The sequence below is a fragment of the Bufo bufo genome, chromosome 5 (genome assembly GCF_905171765.1).
Source record: "Bufo bufo chromosome 5, aBufBuf1.1, whole genome shotgun sequence".
Classification (NCBI taxonomy): Eukaryota; Metazoa; Chordata; class Amphibia; order Anura; family Bufonidae; genus Bufo; species Bufo bufo.
The window spans coordinates 158006356-158024285 of record NC_053393.1 but is presented as its reverse complement, the minus strand read 5'-3'; the positions used below and the strand labels follow the sequence as shown (position 1 = coordinate 158024285).

The following is a 17930-nucleotide window of genomic DNA, read 5'->3' as shown; positions in this document are numbered from 1 at the left end:
TCCAATAATCAGACAGCTCACATTTATGCCAGGGATGTAAGGCTACTTTCACACTTGCGTTCAGAGCGGATCCGTCTGGTGTCTGCACAGACGGATCCGCTCCTATAATGCAAACGATGGTATCCGTTCAGAACGGATCCGTCTGCATTATATTTCACTAAAAAATCTAAGTGTGAAAGTTAGTCAGACGGATCCATCCAGACTTTGCATTGAAAGTCAATGGGGGACGGATCCGTTTGAAAATTGCACCATATTGTGTCAACTTCAAACGGATCCTTCCCCATTGACTTACATTGTAAGTCTGGACGGATCCGTTTGGCTCCGCACGGCCAGGCGGACACCCGAACGCTGCAAGCTGCGTTCAGGTGTCCGCCTGCTGAGCGGAACGGAGGCCAAGCGGAGCCATCCTGATGCATTCTGAGCGGATCCGCATCCACTCAGAATGCATTGGGGCTGGACGGATCCGTTCGGGGCCACTTGTGAGAGCCTTCAAACGGAACTCACAAGCGGAGCCCCGAACGCAAGTGTGAAAGTAGCCTAACACACATACTGGTTCTTCTGGATTATAATAGTTATTATGTGCACGATGGATATAATCCGTCTGTGCTTTACAGGTGGAAAACCAGATATTTTTTTAGTCAGATGCCCTGAAACTCTCTTTAAGAGGACCGTTGTGTGCTTCTTCTATTCACCTTGATTCTCTTTAAGAGGACCGGTCACTATTCCTGGCCTGTCAGCTTTAATAACTACTTGCATTCTCAATGGAATATCAATTCTGGAGCATCTTTTCTTAGAACTTGTTCTATTCCTCAGGTTTAGTAATGAATCGGCAGCAGGATATTATTACCTGTTGGGGTGTGTCCCTGCAGAGTCCGACACTGGCAGCACTGACTGGACAGTGCAAGACCTTGCAGGGACACACGTCCACCTGGAAAAACCCAACAAAACCACATGCAGTTATAGGAAAACATGCTCGGAAACCGCATGGAAAATTTAAAAAAAATTGTTCTTTTTAATGAATATCGGCCACCAGTTATCAAGCTTTTCTCAGCATCTGAAAGTGTAGAAAATAGTTTTGGCAAGAAAATAAATCATTTACCTGGGACAGAATGTCAAAGGTTAACGGCGGTCCAAATGGCACATCATCTCCTGAAGGATATGGGGAATACACTTCTCCCTTACTGTAGGGAGCTGTGATGATGAGCTGCTCTGTGCGGTAAAAAGGTCCAAAGTGTGTGTCAAAGTAATCCTTCTCTCTCCGAGCCTGACTGTGCGGATCAGACCACAGCTCCACAGGGTCTGTAGTAATACGCATATACTTCAGCCCAGCGCAGCACACAGCAATTACAACAAGGGAGAAGAAGATAACTATCCAGGGGTTGCGGACACAGAAGGATCCCCATTTTGTAAAAGCTACTCGCAGACAGTTCTCAAGCCGCTCTCCAATTCTGTCACAGCGCGAAGCCTCACCTGCGGCAACACAACAGATTTATAGCACGACTTTTAATACATTTTTGCTGTAGTAATATAGAATGCAAAGACCATATAACGGTAGAAAATACATTTTTCATTAAAACACGTTAGTAGAGGGAGAGGAGGGCACACAATACTAATCTAAGAGGAATATGGCATTGATAATTAGTGAAAGACACAAGCCGCGATGGTCAGACCCCCACTGTTCAAACTTTTACTGCATTGTCTAAGGATATAGGTTAAAGGGGTTGTGCAGGGATTTATATTGATGACCTAACCTCAAGCTTGTCCATCAATATCTGATCGGCAGGTGTCCGACACTTGGCATCCACGCTAATCAGCTGTTCGAAGAGGAGGCGGTGCTCCATGCGAGCGCGGCTTCCTGTTCATTACGCTGCACTTCCTCTCGGAAGCGCAGTGTAATGACGAGCACTCGAATGGAGCGAGTACTTGTAATATGAGATAATGAGATGAATAGAGATGAGCAAACTTCTGTTTTAAGTTCGGCGTCTAAAGTTCGGCTTCCGGTTAGCGGAGGATCCCGATATGGATTCCGAATTCCGTTGTGGTCCGTGGTAGCGGAATCAATAATGGCCATGATTGATTCCGCTACCATGGACCACAACGGAATTCGGAATCCATATCGGGATCCTCCGCTAACCGGAAGCCGAACTTTAGACGCCGAACTTAAAACAGAAGTTCGCTCATCTCTAGAGATGACGTGTAGTGTAAAGACCAGGAAGCAGTGCTCACATGGAGTGCCACCTCCCTGTGAAATAGCCGATTGGACCCCCGCCGATCAGATATTGATGACCTATCCTGAGGATAGGTCATCAATATAAATTGCTACACAACCCCTTTACTCATACACAACTGGCCTATTTTCTACATCTAGGTAGCAGTTAATGCAGTTAAGTATACAATTATCCAGCAGTAAGGAATGTTATGACTCATGGGGTAGCATATGTGCCTTGACATTTATAAGCCTCTGATCCCGCTGACCAATACGTTCGTGTTAGAGCTCTACAATTTAGTCATACCTGCTATAGGGGTGGCGTTAACTGAATAGGCTAAAGTGCTGTCAATGGGGGCGTATTCTGAAACAATATTCTTTTTCCTGCAATACAAAGGATAAATGAAAATCTGGCTTAAGATGACCATGCTGATTTTGTTTTACATTGGCTGCTTTACATTGATGTGATACCATACTCTTAGCAAAAGCTGAAAAGGTAGCTGCTTTCAAAGGGTGGGGGTGCCCAAACCAGCCCCCAACGTCTTATATGCTTCCCATCAAACATAGTGTCAATGGTTCCAGGTTTACAGGGTGGACAACCAAGACAACCGATGCCCGGGACCTGAGCATATAGTCAAGCATACCCCTTGATCCCTATCTGCAGGCTCCACATAAGTAGGACTCGGGGCTGTGTTTGGTATATCCACTCCAGGCAGTAGCTCTCTCTTCTGCACATTAAAGGGAATTGCCCAACCCCCAAGATAAAAATCAACTAAAGGCCCTTTTACACGGTCGACTGTGCAAGATATTATTGGGAATGAACAGCTTGTTCCTGATAACTCCCTGATCATGAGCGGAGTGAGAGCTGCATTCACATGCTGATATCACCTCTGCTGCACGAGGACTGCATCGACAATGCGTTCATCAAGTGATTGGCACACCTTTACACAATACAATCATCAGGAATGAGATTTCATTCGAATGCTCCTTCCCGATAACTGTACTGATCGTCGGCCAATGTAAAGGGTCGGAATGCATTAAACAAAAAAGAAAAGAAACCCAATCACCTCTTCACTGCACTCTAATCCAGCGCTGAGGGTCCCTCAGCGACATGTGCCCGGTGAATTGCAGTAGTGCAAGTGACGACTGACAGGAGACTATAAGTAGAAGCAATGGCTCCCTCAGAGCTAGAAAGGAGCACCAATGAACAGGTGAGTGGCCATCAAACACATTCTGGGCCTTAGTTGATTTTACCTGGAGGGAGGGGGGTGTTCAACCCCTTTACAGTTCTGCTGTACTACAAAATTGTAATACTTGTCTGATAAGGCATGGTATTTTGCTTTGCCATTTTAACAAGAAATAAAACATGAATAAAATTAAAGTGGTTCGGCAGTTTGTTTAAACTGATTGATCTATCCTCTGGATAGATCATCAGCATCTGATCGGCGGAGGTCCGACACCCGGGACCCCCGCCGATCAGCTGTTTGAGAAGGCAGCGGCGGTCCAGGAACGCCGCTGCCTTCTCAAACAGCTGATCAGTGGGGATCCCGGGTGTCGGACCTCCGCTGATCAGATGCTGAAGATCTATCCAGAGGATAGATTATCAGTTTAAACAAACTGCAGAACCCCTTTAAGGGAAGGTCTCCACTGAAATTATAAAGTCTATTTTTCTACTATTTCATAAAATAATATCAAAGGAAGGAGAGAAAATACAAGAAAAATGTATCTACAGCTACCATGTTTCAGCCAATAAGAATAAATTCAAGTGGATCACAGGGTAAATATCTGACCCCAATGGTAAAGCCAACCCAGAGATCGTACGTGTACCTGTAGCACCAAGCTCCAATGACAACTGCACTGAAAAGCAGTAAAAAGACGACATAGACTATCCACATGATGACAGCCATTGCATCAAATCCCAAAATCAGCCATGGCTTCGGAGGTGGAGGAGGTACAGGTTTTTCCCCACAAACCAGTGTGCAGTCTTGGCAGCTGCAAGGGACGTCATCGTCATCCACTGACTCATTGCATCCTTTTGTTGCATTATTCATGGGAATCATTTGGCGGAGGGACTCATCTGCAATGGCAAAACAATACAGTCTGGATTTCCACATGCTTCTGTTAAAATACTCCATGTTAGACTGGACCTATATTAGTATATCGGAGGCTAAAGGCTATAAAAAGGCAATAGTGGGAAATCTGCTTCTTGAAGCCTTGTATCTGTTTATAATGGCGGTTTAATAGGGTGAGGCTTAACCAAGGGGGCAGGACTTGTCTACTGCAGACAGGGCCGGGGAAGGAGGCTACTGGCTCCAGCCACTTGTCTTGAAGCTGGTCACAGGACTGTAAGGAGGATGGGGATATGGGTGACCTCCTGGGACACAAAGAAAACTTCTTTATATTTTTCTCATTTTAATGGTAATATCAGACAAAATAGGATTGAGAGGAAACAAGGCAAATATGGATCGGAGGGCTTGGGATATATATATATATATTTATTTTTTGTGCATTATTTCTTTAAAGGAGCTGAGCGATTTTGAATTCCCATTGTCAATGCACTAGGGAATTCAGAGTGATCTAGTCCTCCACCAATCAGCTAGCGGATCACTCTGGAGGACTGTCAGGTCCATACATTACAGACAGTCCAGTGATTTTTAAGAACTGTGTGATGCTTAATTTTCTCCTGTGGTGGCGCTACAAGAAAAAAAACACTTGCTGAAGGTCTCCCGCACAGATATCAGCTGGTTGCTGGAGGTATTAGCAATGGTATAACTCGCAATTAGATCATTTTTTAAATTAAATTGAAAAACAATCACAATTACACCAATGTATGACATTTTCAGGTCCTGCTGAATGAAGACAGAGGATCATTAAAAGGTCCTTTTGCAGGTCCTGAAAGAAGAAGATGCCGGCTGTGCGATCAAGTGGATAAAGAGAGTTAATTTATTTATTTTTTTAACCCCTCAAGCAACATTTTACTAAGCATTCTGTATTAAGAATGCTATTATTTTCCCTTATAACCATGTTATACACAACACTGAACCCAAACCCGAACTTCAGTGAAGAAGTTCGGGTCTGGGTACCACATTCAGTTTTTTATCACGCGCGTGCAAAACGCATTGCACCCGCGCAATAAAAATTGAACAAAGCAACGCAATCGCAGTCACACGCCCGTGTTAAAGAGGCCTTAGGCACAAGAAAGACTTCATAAAAGCTGGAATGAAATCAATGCAAATACAATAAATGCTGTACCGGAAAATATGGGAGTGATGGTAAAAGGAATCTGTTCATTTTCCTTGTTAAACATGTACTGGATCCAGTTTGTAGCGTTACAGTCTTTTGCTTCTTTCCCGCACATTAAACTCAAGGCTTTCACATTACTTGATGGGGCTTCCACGTCTTTACAAGCATTGTACATGGCTGAAAAAACATTCCAAAAGGGACAGAGATAAATAACCCACACAGCTGAACACTGAAACATGTGAAGATGGCATGCTGAGCTTTTAGAAGATAAGTACAATTTTTTGGCATCTCATACTTAAAAAGGGAACCTGTCACCTGGATTTTGTGTATAGAGCTGAGGACATGGGTTGCTAGATGGCCGCTAGCACATCCGCAATACCCAGTCCCCAAAGCTCTGTGTGCTTTTATTGTGTAAAAAAAAAACAACGATTTGATACATATGCAAATTAACCTGAGATGAGTCCTGTCCCTGACTCATCTCGCATACAGGACTCATCTCAGGGTAATTTGCATATGTATCAAATAGTTTTTTTTACACAATAAAAGCACACAAAGCTATGGGGACTGGGTATTGCGCATGTGCTAGCGGCCATCTAGCAACCCATGTCCTGTCCTCAGCTCTATACACAAAATCCCGGTGACAGGTTCCCTTTAAAAAGAAAAAAAAAAAGGAATGTATTTTTTATTTTTTGAACTAATACCAGGTAGTGAAAGATATTCTATTTTTCTAATCGGTCTTTATTTTCCGATTTTCTAAATCTATGTTTTGCACATAATTATGGGGTCCGCAAACAGAGGGTCCGAAATATGTGGGCACCGGCCGTGTGCTCCCCACATCACGGATGCAGACCAATTCACTTGAATGGGTCCGCAATCCGGAGCTGAGGAGTGCGAAGTGCTTCCGTGGTGTTTCTGTCCGTGCCTCCGGACCGGAAAAAATAGAACATGTTCTATTTTTTGCGGTGCGGACGGATCACGGAAACATTTAAGTTGAATGGGTCTCGATCCGTCACGGCCGCCGCATGGACGTTGCCCGTGCATTGCAGTCCCCAATGGCACAACGGCCATGTGCATGAGGCCTAAGGAAGAGTTCTAGATAAGCTCTGCGAGTAGTGCACAGGTATTGTGCAGGCGAGCTTCGACTGTCATCTATTGCGAATGGTGTGTGTTATCAGCAATTGTAATCTGGCCTGTGATGATTATGAGATGACTTCTAAAAGGTCATCTGTACAGAACAGAAAGTATTAGCCTATTATGAGGCTCAAGAGACCACAGATAATGGTATGGAAAATAAAAAAAATCATATAAACAAAGTTTAACATAAAAACGTTAACATTTAAAGTAAAATTGGATTTTTTGTACTCACCGTAAAATCCTTTTCTCGTAGTAGGCATTGGGGGACACAGCACCATGGGTATATGTCCAACTACCACTAGGAGGCACTAGACACAAAAAGTGTTGGCTCCTCCCCGTTGGGCTATACCCTCTCCACAGGCACAAGGCTATTCAGTTTGTACAAAAAGCAGTAGGAGAGAGAAAAAAAGCAAGGAACCAACAACTCCCGTACCGGGAAAGATCAAGAGACCAGCCCGGAAAATCGGAAGTAAAAACATAGGGTGGGATCTGTGTCCCCCAATGCCTACTACGAGAAAAGGATTTTACGGTGAGTACAAAAAATCCAATTTTCTCGTGCATGGCATTGGGGGACACAGCACCATGGGACGTCCCAAAGCAGTCCCCGAGGGTGGGAAAAGAACAGCCATGCCACCGGTTGGGTATACAGGTGCAGGAGAACCATGTGACCCAACAGTAGAAAACACGGAATGGGCAAGAGGTTCCATAACAATGAAGAAACCTCAAGGAAGAATCAGAGGAGACTGTCAGCACCCCAGGAAAAATGCCTGGAAGAAAATCCCAAATGCAAGAAGGCGGCAAAAGGGAACACCGAGCTCAGCCAAGGGCTGGAGAAAAAATTAGGACAGCACCGCGTGTTGGGACTACCTAACGCTCTAAATTGTCTCAGACCCAAAGAGCGAAAAAACCTGTGGCCAACCCCTGACAGGCCAGGGGAGAAAGGAAACAAGGAAGTACTGGAAGCCAAACGAGTGAGTGAAGCCGTAGCAAGGCTCACATGTGAAGGGAGCAGGTCTCCCCTCACCGCAAGGCAGATGATGAAGTTATGCGCCCTATTTAAAAGGCGAAAACCCAAGGCTGCTAGAGGAAACCGCCAACCCTTGGAGAAGGAGGGGGTTGTAGGTAAAAGCCAGGAAAAAAGAGTAAGACCTGCGTCCCAAAAACAGGAGATGAGGCCCAAGCCTCGGAAAACAAGAAATCACTGTGAAGCGTAAGACCAGAGGAAACTCTGGGCATGTGAAGCATCAGGGAAAAAAGGAACCAGATACAGGCCCAGGAAATCTCAGCAGGACACACTGGACTGAAAGACATGGAAGTAGAAGGAGAGTACTCCAACCGCCTAAGGAGGAAAGGTTCTACAACAGGAGGAGGTCCCTCCCGAAGGAGACCATACGGCGGAATTGCAAACCGTTGTGCTAAACCACTCAATACCAGGTACTTGACGTGGGAGGATGGGAAAAGAGACACGAATCCCAAGAAGACCACAAGGTTATTGGAACCCATAAAGGGAACAATCAACCCAGGCCCCGATCCCCCCCAAAAAAAACGATTGCCATGCAGAACCTGAGTGGTCAAATAAACGGGGACCAGGGACTCCAGAAGGAGTACCCGGGATGGGCTCACAAGGAACCAGGAGCTGAACCACCAGAAGACAACGCAAGCCAGAATATCCAGGAAAGGAGAGATGAAACTACCATAGGGGAAGGGACATTGGCCATGGACAACTACCCATTCCAAGAACAGTGACTAGCAAACTGTATACATTGTCCCAGAGAGGACAAGTACAGCAGCTCGGGATGTACCACTAAATTGACAGACATCCATATGCATAAGGAATGCAGAAGTCGCCATGAAAAAGCCGGGTGAGACTACACAGAAATGTAGAAACCAGCCGCGACCGGCGTACTGAAAACTCCCAGGGGGGAGAAAGTACCTGACAGGTGCAAACGACGGCAAGGTCGAAGGGGACTGCCCCTCTGACATGTAGTACAACTAAGCAGAGAATATAAGGGAATACCGAGAACACCTGGACCCAGGAGGAACTACGGGACCCTGTCCGATGCCAGAGCAACCAGCTGAAAAATTACCTACCAGGCAGGTGTGTGGCGCTCAGTGGTCCTGTCCCTGACCCGTCAGGGAGGACGTCCAGCGATGAAAAATGCTGATGACCCCAGAAGGATTCCATGTGGCAGAGGACATCCAGCGATGACCGAAAACTGCTGCAGCGGCCGATGCTCACCAGCTACGTGCCCCAACAAGGTAGAAGATCCAGTGGAGATCCCTGTACTCCACCAGGAATAGGCCACTCTGTAATAGGAAACAACGCGAGTACTCCTCTATAACATGGGGTAACGCGAAGCGCAGCAAACCGTAGTACCTTATAGAGATGGCAAGAGCAACCCCAGCACAAAGGCCAACAACCACCTGGCCATGGTGTAGGGAGCATGGTTGTATGTGGACCACCCGCCAGATCAGAACAGATCAGCCATATACTGGAGCTACAATAAGTAGCACTAGACCGACAAGGTGGGGGTTGGGCTGGCCCACCCCTGCCAGATATGGAAACCATGCACATGCAGAACCAGGATGGCCTGTTGTAGACAGTGCCCTGAGAAGTACAAGGAGACCATTGAGCACGACAGAAACGGAGTGGAGATGTATGGAAGAACCAAAAGGGTGAAACCAACATCCGCCGCACAGATTAGAACCTGGGGGCAGAAAGCACCCAGTAATACAGAAACTGTATGGGCCACAGATTGCACCATAGGGCCCAGCACCTTGAGCAATACAATCACACGCCTAAAAATATAGGGAAAGTGGCTGCATGTCTAAGGAGAGTGGAAACATAGCCACAGAATCTGGGAATGCTACTGCATTTGGAGGGTACAGGTACTCAACCTGTAAAGTAGAAATATGGCTGCGTAGTGCAGAAAACGACCAGAAAGGTGTAATGGGTACAGCATCTGGAGATGGTGGAGGTACTACCTTTAAGATCGGAGCAATGTGGCCACATGGTGCACCCTAGAACCAGAGAGGTGCAACAGCTACCGCGTTAGCAATGGTACCTATATTCCGCCCGGGAAGGGGAAAATAGGGCCGCACGGTACCACAAAGAACAAGACAGGTGCACACTACAATCAGGTAGGTGAAATGGCAACTGAAGGAGGCCCTCTATTTCGCCTGAAAAAAAGGGAAACAGGGCCGCATAGTACACCATAGAGCCATACAGGTGTAACGGCTGCAGCATCAGAGACGGTGCAGGAACTCTACCTATGAAGGGAGTAAGATGGCCGTTTGGTGCACACTATGATGAGGTAGGTGCAATGACCACGGCAATTGGAGGAGGCCTCAATATCTCGTCCGGTAAGGGAGAGAAAATGCCACATGGTACACCATAAAGCCAGACAGGAGCAACAGCTACAGCATCAGGAAATGGTGCAGGTACTCTACCTATGAAGGGACCAAGGTGGCAGCTTGGTGCCGACTAGAACCAGACAGAGGCAATTCTACGGCAATTGAAAGTGGCCTCTATATCTCGCCCGTAGGGAGAAATGTTGCCGCATGGAACACAATAGAGCCCGCCAGGGGTATTGGCTACAGCATCGGAGATGGTGTAGGTACTCTACCTATGAAAGGGAGCAAAAAAGTCTGGGAACAGACAGGAGCAATTGCAACGGCAATTGAAGGCGGCCTGTATATCCCGCCCGGATGGGAAAAATAGTGCCGCATGGAACACCATAGAGCCAGCCAGAGGTATCGTCTACAGCATCAGGAGATGGTGTAGGTACTCTACCTATGAAAGGAGCAAAGTGGCTGGGAACAGACAGGTGCAATTGCCAAGGCAATTGAAGGCGGCCTGTGTATCTCGCCCGGAAGGGAGAAATAGTGCCGCATGGAACACCATAGAGCCAGCCAGGAGTAATGGCTTCAGCATCTGGAGTAGGTGTAGGTACTCTACCTATGAAAAAGAGCAAGGCGGATGGAAACAGCCATATATAATTGCTTTTCCTTACCAACCAACAGGAGGCGCTTGCCAAGAACAGGGACCCCCTGTTAGGAGGTAGAGTGGCGAACACCAGCACCAGGATGGGGACCCGGTGGAAACACTCTCAAATGTGTAGAGCATAGCCCCTGGTATAGGGGAACCAGGAAGGCTTGTCAGGTACAGCCTATGGCAGTGGTGCAGGTACCCCCCTGTTAAGGAGAAGGCGTACGTACCAGAGACACCAAGTAGGTGACTCATTATGCTAAACACGGGGATGGCTGCCCTACCTGTGCGGTTGAATACCTGTGCAGTCAGGGGAGCGCCATCCGAAAGTCCACTAGAGGGGATACCAACCCTGGGTAGGAGAGGTTCCTCCGTGCACGTTAGTCTTGACCTCCCAGAGGCTTCTGTATGGAGGAAGACCGCCTGATGCTCTGTTCCGAGGGAATCGGTGCAGAGGTGTCCCCCGAGGCAACGGATGGGGTGACGGGAAAGGATTCGTCACCAGCCTCAGGCCTGTCCTGGGGAGGACCCGAGGATGCCGAGGAGGGGTGGAATCCTGTTGAGACCACCCGAGGTTGTACTGTGAGCTACCCCTTGCCGGACCCGGTATCTGAGCATGCCTCATCTGCAGGGAGGACCCTGGGAGGGCATAGGTGGCCGCAATTGGATAGGTAGCGGTCCAGCGACTCCACCAGGGATTGGGAGAGTCGGACAAGGTTCCCATGGCTTTGACAAAGAGGGAGACCATTCAGAAGGGACCTACACAAAAGGATTTGGTCAGGGGACACAATGGGGTCTGGAAAGAGGTACTGCACACAAGAAGGGACAGGCCGACCGCATGGCAGCCTTCGTAGACAGCGGACGCACGTGAAAAGACGTGGCGATCCGAGGAGAGGCTGGGAGAGGAGACCCTCATAGAGCAGCCAGCAGAGGCTGTCATATCTGGACCCGGATGCCATGTTCCCCAAAGAGGTGCTGCAGCAGCTATAGAGGCTGCAGGAGAAATGAAGCAATTGAGGAGGGGTGGGGGGGGAACGACTTGAGTGATCCCTATGTACAGCATTAGCTGCTTTTACATAGGACAATGACCTAAAGGGGGTCTGCAGTTCTTTTAAACTGAGGATCTATCCACTGGATAGATAACCCACGTTAGACCAGTAAAGGGTGGAGGAGATAGCCCCTCCCGAGGGCCGGGCGGGGTCAGAAAAGCCCGGGAAGCAAGGAGGAGGGGCCGGGAAGATCGCGGCCTAGCAGGCCCAAAAGCCGGGGCCTCGATTTATGAGGCAGCCGGGAATGGAGCGAGGGGGGCGGGACGAATCGCGGCCGACCGAGGGGCCTCCGGACCCACAAAACTAGGTGAGGAGGGTGGGGGGGGGGAGCGACGCCTGGGGGTGGGCGGAACAGGGCAAACAGAGCACCTGGGAGCCGGGAACGGGCCATGGAAGATGAGGCCTAGTCCCTGCAAAAGCCGGGGACTAAAGTAGCGGGGAAGGCCCAGGAGAAGCGACGCCTGGACTGTGTGGCCAGGGAGGAGAGAAAAAACCAACCAAGGGGGAAGAGAAAGGTGGAGGAAGATGGAAGCTTCCCAGGACCCCCAGCTAAGGTGGATCCCACCCCCCTGGCCACAGGAGGGAACCTAACCCTGGGGCAGGGACAGGGGAGTATACTCACTATACTCACCATCTGATGTCTTCGGGCGCCGCAGGGTCACCCCTTCAGCAGACTCAACACGGGAACCGTGGGAATGCCGGCAAGCCACTGCGGATGCAGTCTGTGGGGACTGGGTGACCGGCGATGGGACAGAGGTACGCGCCCGCAGGGGGGGCAACTAAAGTGGAACACGATGGAGCCCCAGCCTGCAGCAGGTATAACGGTGGAGATCACCGAGACCTGCAGAAGAGAGAAAAAAAAAAGGATAAAAAATAAAATAAAAAATAAACAGCAGGACCTGCAAAAAAGCAGGACAGGTCTGCCTCCTACGGACACTAGACAAAAACTGGATAGCCTTGTGCCTGTGGAGAGGGTATAGCCCAACGGGGAGGAGCCAACACTTTTTGTGTCTAGTGCCTCCTAGTGGTAGTTGGACATATACCCATGGTGCTGTGTCCCCCAATGCCATGCACGAGAAATAAAATTTACAGAAAGGGGTCATCTTTTTGTGATTACAAATTCCATCCTTACAGGATTAAATGATGGAACAATGGATAATTCAGAATGATAATCAAGGGATTGTCTTGGATTTAAAAAAAAGATTAAGCTAAAAAGGTGGAAAGTATAATAAGTTATTAAAATAAAATAGTAACCATTACAGCAGACCCATTAAACCCCCACAGCTCTGCTGGTCCTTGAGCAATGACATCATGCACATCACTGGCCTTGGTTGTCATGGGCCATACATCTAAGCAACATCCTTGAGGCTAATGAATGGCTGCAGTGGTCAAATGAATGACATACACACCGTCATCATAGCAGGACCAGCCGAGACCATCATATTGATGGCGGCATAAGATTTTACTGGTGAGTAATGATTACTTTATATTTCCTGGTGTTAGCCAATGTTCTTAAAACTGACAACCTCTAAAAGTCCCAACTGAGAAAGAAGCCTTCCGAGTTATCAGCTGGGTCTGGAAGGTGGAAGCAGCCACTCATTTCCCCTACTAGTAGCTATGTGTTCATGGTGACTTCCCTCTATGATCTCTAAATAGTAAATACATACAATTTAATTCATTTGTGAATGGAGAAATTCCCACCTACACTTTACAGGCAGGTACATAAAAGAGTAGTGAAATCCAGACTAATACTAAGAAGCTAATCTGAGGCTGTACCCGATTGCTTTACTAACCATTTGCAAATCTGTCCCCAATGTAATACTCCATGGCCGTAATGCTCGCGTTCCCTTTTTGTGGATCTGTGCTGTTATAGTATTCAGTTTCTGTAACATTCAGAAACTCTGACTGTCGAGGACTACAGGTCAGTTCACAAAACAAAGTCATTAAATTATAGAAGCAAGAGGGACACCTGAAAAACAAAATATTGGATGTGAGATTTATATATTTTTTTTTTTACGTAGTTTCACACAACCGTATTTATGGGTCTGCATCCGTTCAGCAATTTTGAGGAATGAATGCGGATCCACTCATTTCAGTGGGGCTACAATAGAAGCATTGGTACTTCCGTTCCAGGGCAAAACAAAACAAAACGGAGCATGTCCTATTCTTGTCCGCAATTGCGGACATAAATAGGCATTTCTATCATATGGCTGTCCTGGTCCATAAAATGCGGAACGCATACGGACGGGATCCACTTTTTGTGAACCTGCACTTTGTGTACCACAAAAAACACACGGTCAGTGAACGTACCGTAAAATTCATTCACATAGCAGTCAAATTAAATAAATTTGTATTATATAGTGCATGAGTATAACCACTTCAGGTTTTTACCATCTCTTTTTAAAGCCCTCTTATTCATGACGAACACAAGGGCTTTCCAGTTACAAATTTCACAAACTGTTGGTATTTGACACGGCTGCAGCGGGGACACCCTTTCTGTATCCCGTACATTGCACAGACCATAAGACAGGGACCTATGTATAGACCCGAGACCCGCTGAACTGTCCACATGGAATAGCTTTTGTTCTTCACGATTAAGAAGGTTACTTAAAGGGAGTCTGTCATCAGTTTTGAACATGCTAAACTGCTGACAGCACTAGGTAGGGGCGACCATTTATAGTGCTTTTATTATCAAGAGTAGTGTGAATATGCATATTTACCCAATACATACGTATTAGGTATCAAAGCGGCCAACCTACAATACGGCACCCTAGAATCCCATGCCTGTGTAATTCAGTTCATCCTCAGTGCATGTGCAGTAAATCTCATTGTCCTGGCCTCGTGCGTATTAAATGGGTTGGCCCATCTCACACATTGGTGGAATTAGGCTACGATATGCCATCAATGTCAGATATGTGTGGGTCCCACCTCTGTGACCTGCACTTTTCTCTAGAGCGGGGCCCCTAAAGTGAACGGGGGCACACCACGCAAGTGTGGCCACCCTACCTTCACTTCTATGGGAGTGACGAAAATAGAAGAGCTCCCATACAGGTGAATGGAAAGGTGGGCGGCGCTTGCTCAGTGTGCTCTCTATTCACTTCCATGGGAGTTCCAGGAATTGCTCAGACCGCTCGCTTGGCTCTTTTCAGAACTCCCATAGAAGCGAATAGAGAGCACTTTGCGCATGCGCAGTGCATTTTACTTTGAGGCCCCGATCTAGAAATAGGTACACCTATCTGACATATGCCATCAATGTGTGAGATAGGCCAACGTTTAAAACGGTGGTCAATGAATAACATCGATATGACGTTCCATTCACATCTGTCGATCAGTTTTACGGCTTCGTTTTTTTTCTTTTATGAAGGAACAGAAATATAGATAACACAGTCGCTGATGTAAAATATACAGATTTGGAACTGCACTTTCCCACACACAAATCATAGCAGAATACGGAAGTGAAATCACGTATTTGAAGGTAGTGATTCTACTTCACGTACTGTACCTCTTATTGTCTATAGAAAAATACTCCAAAGCTCCACTAATTAGACTTGTACTAGGAGGTTCTGGTATACTACGGTCTGAGAGTCCACTTACCTGGACAAGAACTGTAAGGGGAGCTGCAGGTTGCTGTTCAGAGTGTGCAGCTGCTGTACATCGCAGCACACGCTGACATTTCCATAGTATAAGGATGGACACAGTTGCTGCAAAATATGGAGAAAAATTAATCTGCTGCACGTGAACAGTCAATGCATGCAAATGACTCATTGTTTATTGGTGCATATGGTCATAGTATAGCCTGCACATACATCCATTACACATAGCAGAATACGCTCTATAGATGACGGCGGTTACAATTTACTCTTTGCTCTTAAACAAGTAGGCGGCAGCCGACACAGATCTGTGCAACTCTTAGGCCTCATGCACACGACCGTTATTTGGGTCCGCATCCGAGCCGCCGTTTTGGCGGCTTGGATGCGGACCCATTCATTTCAATGGGGCCGCAAAAGATGCGGACAGCACTGACTGTGCTGTCCGCATCCATGGCCCCGCTAAAAAAATATAACATGCCCTATTCTTGTCCGCGCTTTGCGGACAAGAATAGGCATTTATATTGCCGGCGCCCATTCCGTTCCGCAAATTGCGGAAGGAAACACGGGCACCTTCCGTTTTTTGCGGACCGCAAAAAAACGGCACGGTCGTGTGCATGAGGCCTTTAGATGAAGTCTGCAGGTAACAAATTCCCCATGTAGAAAAAGAGGCATCACTACCAGTGTACCTCTCTGGAAGTCGGCGATTTCTCCAGCACAACTGGTAAGGACCGTCTACGAAAACTGCAGCCTATTCTATCCACCTGATAGACGTGCTTAAAGGAAAGCGGTCACCTCCCAACATACTTCTATACCCTATGAGATAACAACGCAGGGACATCTTTTCTCTTTGCTTATTCCTCCTAGAAATGTATGAATAAATTGAAAACTGTGAGTTACCATTCTCCTAGTCAAAGGGGTGCGATACTGTCAGGACTGACTGGACAATCCGAGTGTGCAGGGACACATCCCCAACTGGTAACGCCAGGTTGTTAATTTATTCTCAGAATATACTTAAATTGAGCCATTTAACCTCTCTATGTTGGATCTGAGCGCATATTCAAACAACCAATGAACACTGACCGGCCAAGACCATGAGGGTATATGATGTGATAGCATACCTGGAGTAGTTCATGACCATCCTCAGGAAGGGGTATTGGAGGTCCCAGGTATTCGCAGTTGTACTTTTTGCCCTCTGATGCTTCTCCACACTCTCCATACCAGACACAATGTTGGGAAGATACCTACAATACAGAAAAACAATACTTTTTTCTAATTGAATTCATCTAACCCACACCAGAAGTTTAAATCAAGCAGATTCTCACGTCTCATGCCATAAGCAAGGAAACTTATCAACACTGGTAAATGTTAGGTAGCCGAGTCTGCAAAGCCTGCAGATTTCGGCGGTGGTGCCCCACCATCTAAGGCTAAAGGCCCCTTTACACAGGTCGACAATCCACGGTGTGATAAATGTAGTGGGGTTTTCAAATTGATAGCCAAGTGGCTGCAACTGAGAAGGTATTGAAGGAGTAGTCCAGGACTAGTCTTAGGGTAAGTCATCAATGTAAGATCAGCAAGGGTTCGATATCCGGCACCCTCGCTGATCAGCTGTCTGCAGGGGCCGTGGTGAGCCAGAATATGCACAATAAGAATAGGTCATCAGTATTAAAAAGTCTAGGAACATGCCTTTAAGGCCTCATGCACACAAATGTATTTTCTTTCCGTGTCCGTAACTTTTTTTTTTTTTGCGGACCGTATATGGAACCATTCATTTCAAAAATAAAAAATAAAACGGAAGTTACTCTGTGTGCATTCCGTTTCCATATGTCCGTATTTCCGTTCCACAAAAAAATAGGACATGTCCTATTACGGACAAGGATAGTACTGTTCTACTAGGGGCCAGCTGTTCCGTTCTACAAAATACGGAATGCACACGGAAGGTCATCTGTATTTTTTGCGGATCCGTTTTTTTGCAGACCGCAAAATACATATTGTCGTACGCATGAGGCCTGACAAATTGTTGACGGACATAGTTTCATGGGCAAAACAGCTTTTAGGACAAAATAGACCACTTAAATGTATTTTGGAGCCGTTCTTAGTCTCCTCAATGGTGCCTCATGTTGCCTTAGCCAGTGTATACAGCAGTGCCCTGACCCCCAACAGCAGATGTCACATGCATGTATATGGGACAGTTTGGAGAAACAGCTGTTAGCCAAGTGTATGTAGGGGGCTAAAGAGGTTGTCCCAGATTGACAACTTATCACCCACCATTCACAACAGGGGGTGTAGGGCCCGTATGAATGAAGAATGCCCACTGCCGCTCCATTCAAACTCTATGGGACTGCGAGACATTTAGAATGGAGTCAGATCCTCGCCAATCAGACGGTATCACATATCCTGAGACGGTAAATGGTCATTCAGGGGCAAACCTGAACCCAGCAATTAAGCAGGACAACAACTTTCTGCGGAGACACGCACATTTATCTAAGTTAGCCATCATGATAAGATAACTGGACTTCTGAACCCAAACAATCCACAACTATCAGTTCTCCCAAGGTCTAACAAACCCGCATGTAAAACATTCAGATAAAAACTGACTTTTGTCTGAAGAAAAAAAGAAAAAAAAAAAGACCAATCTCCAGGTACTCAGCCTAGCAAATTATCTCCCAGTTACTTGAGGTGAAGTGATATTTGTACATTGTTCAAAGAAAGGAAAGACAACT

General features: G+C 46.8%; 1 protein-coding gene across 1 annotated transcript in view; it reads right to left on the bottom strand.

Moving 5' to 3' along the window:
- The window catches only part of NPC1 (NPC intracellular cholesterol transporter 1), a 105997-nt gene that overhangs the window by 56549 nt on the left and 31518 nt on the right, over positions 1–17930 (bottom strand). Inside the window, exons 2-8 of the mRNA XM_040431901.1 lie at positions 16329–16451; positions 15215–15321; positions 13414–13589; positions 5459–5626; positions 4034–4283; positions 2514–2590; positions 1100–1470 (exon numbers count right to left, since the gene is read on the bottom strand). Of these exons, the coding sequence (XP_040287835.1) occupies positions 1100–1470; positions 2514–2590; positions 4034–4283; positions 5459–5626; positions 13414–13589; positions 15215–15321; positions 16329–16451 (1272 nt within the window). The remainder of the gene's footprint in view (positions 1–1099; positions 1471–2513; positions 2591–4033; positions 4284–5458; positions 5627–13413; positions 13590–15214; positions 15322–16328; positions 16452–17930) is intronic.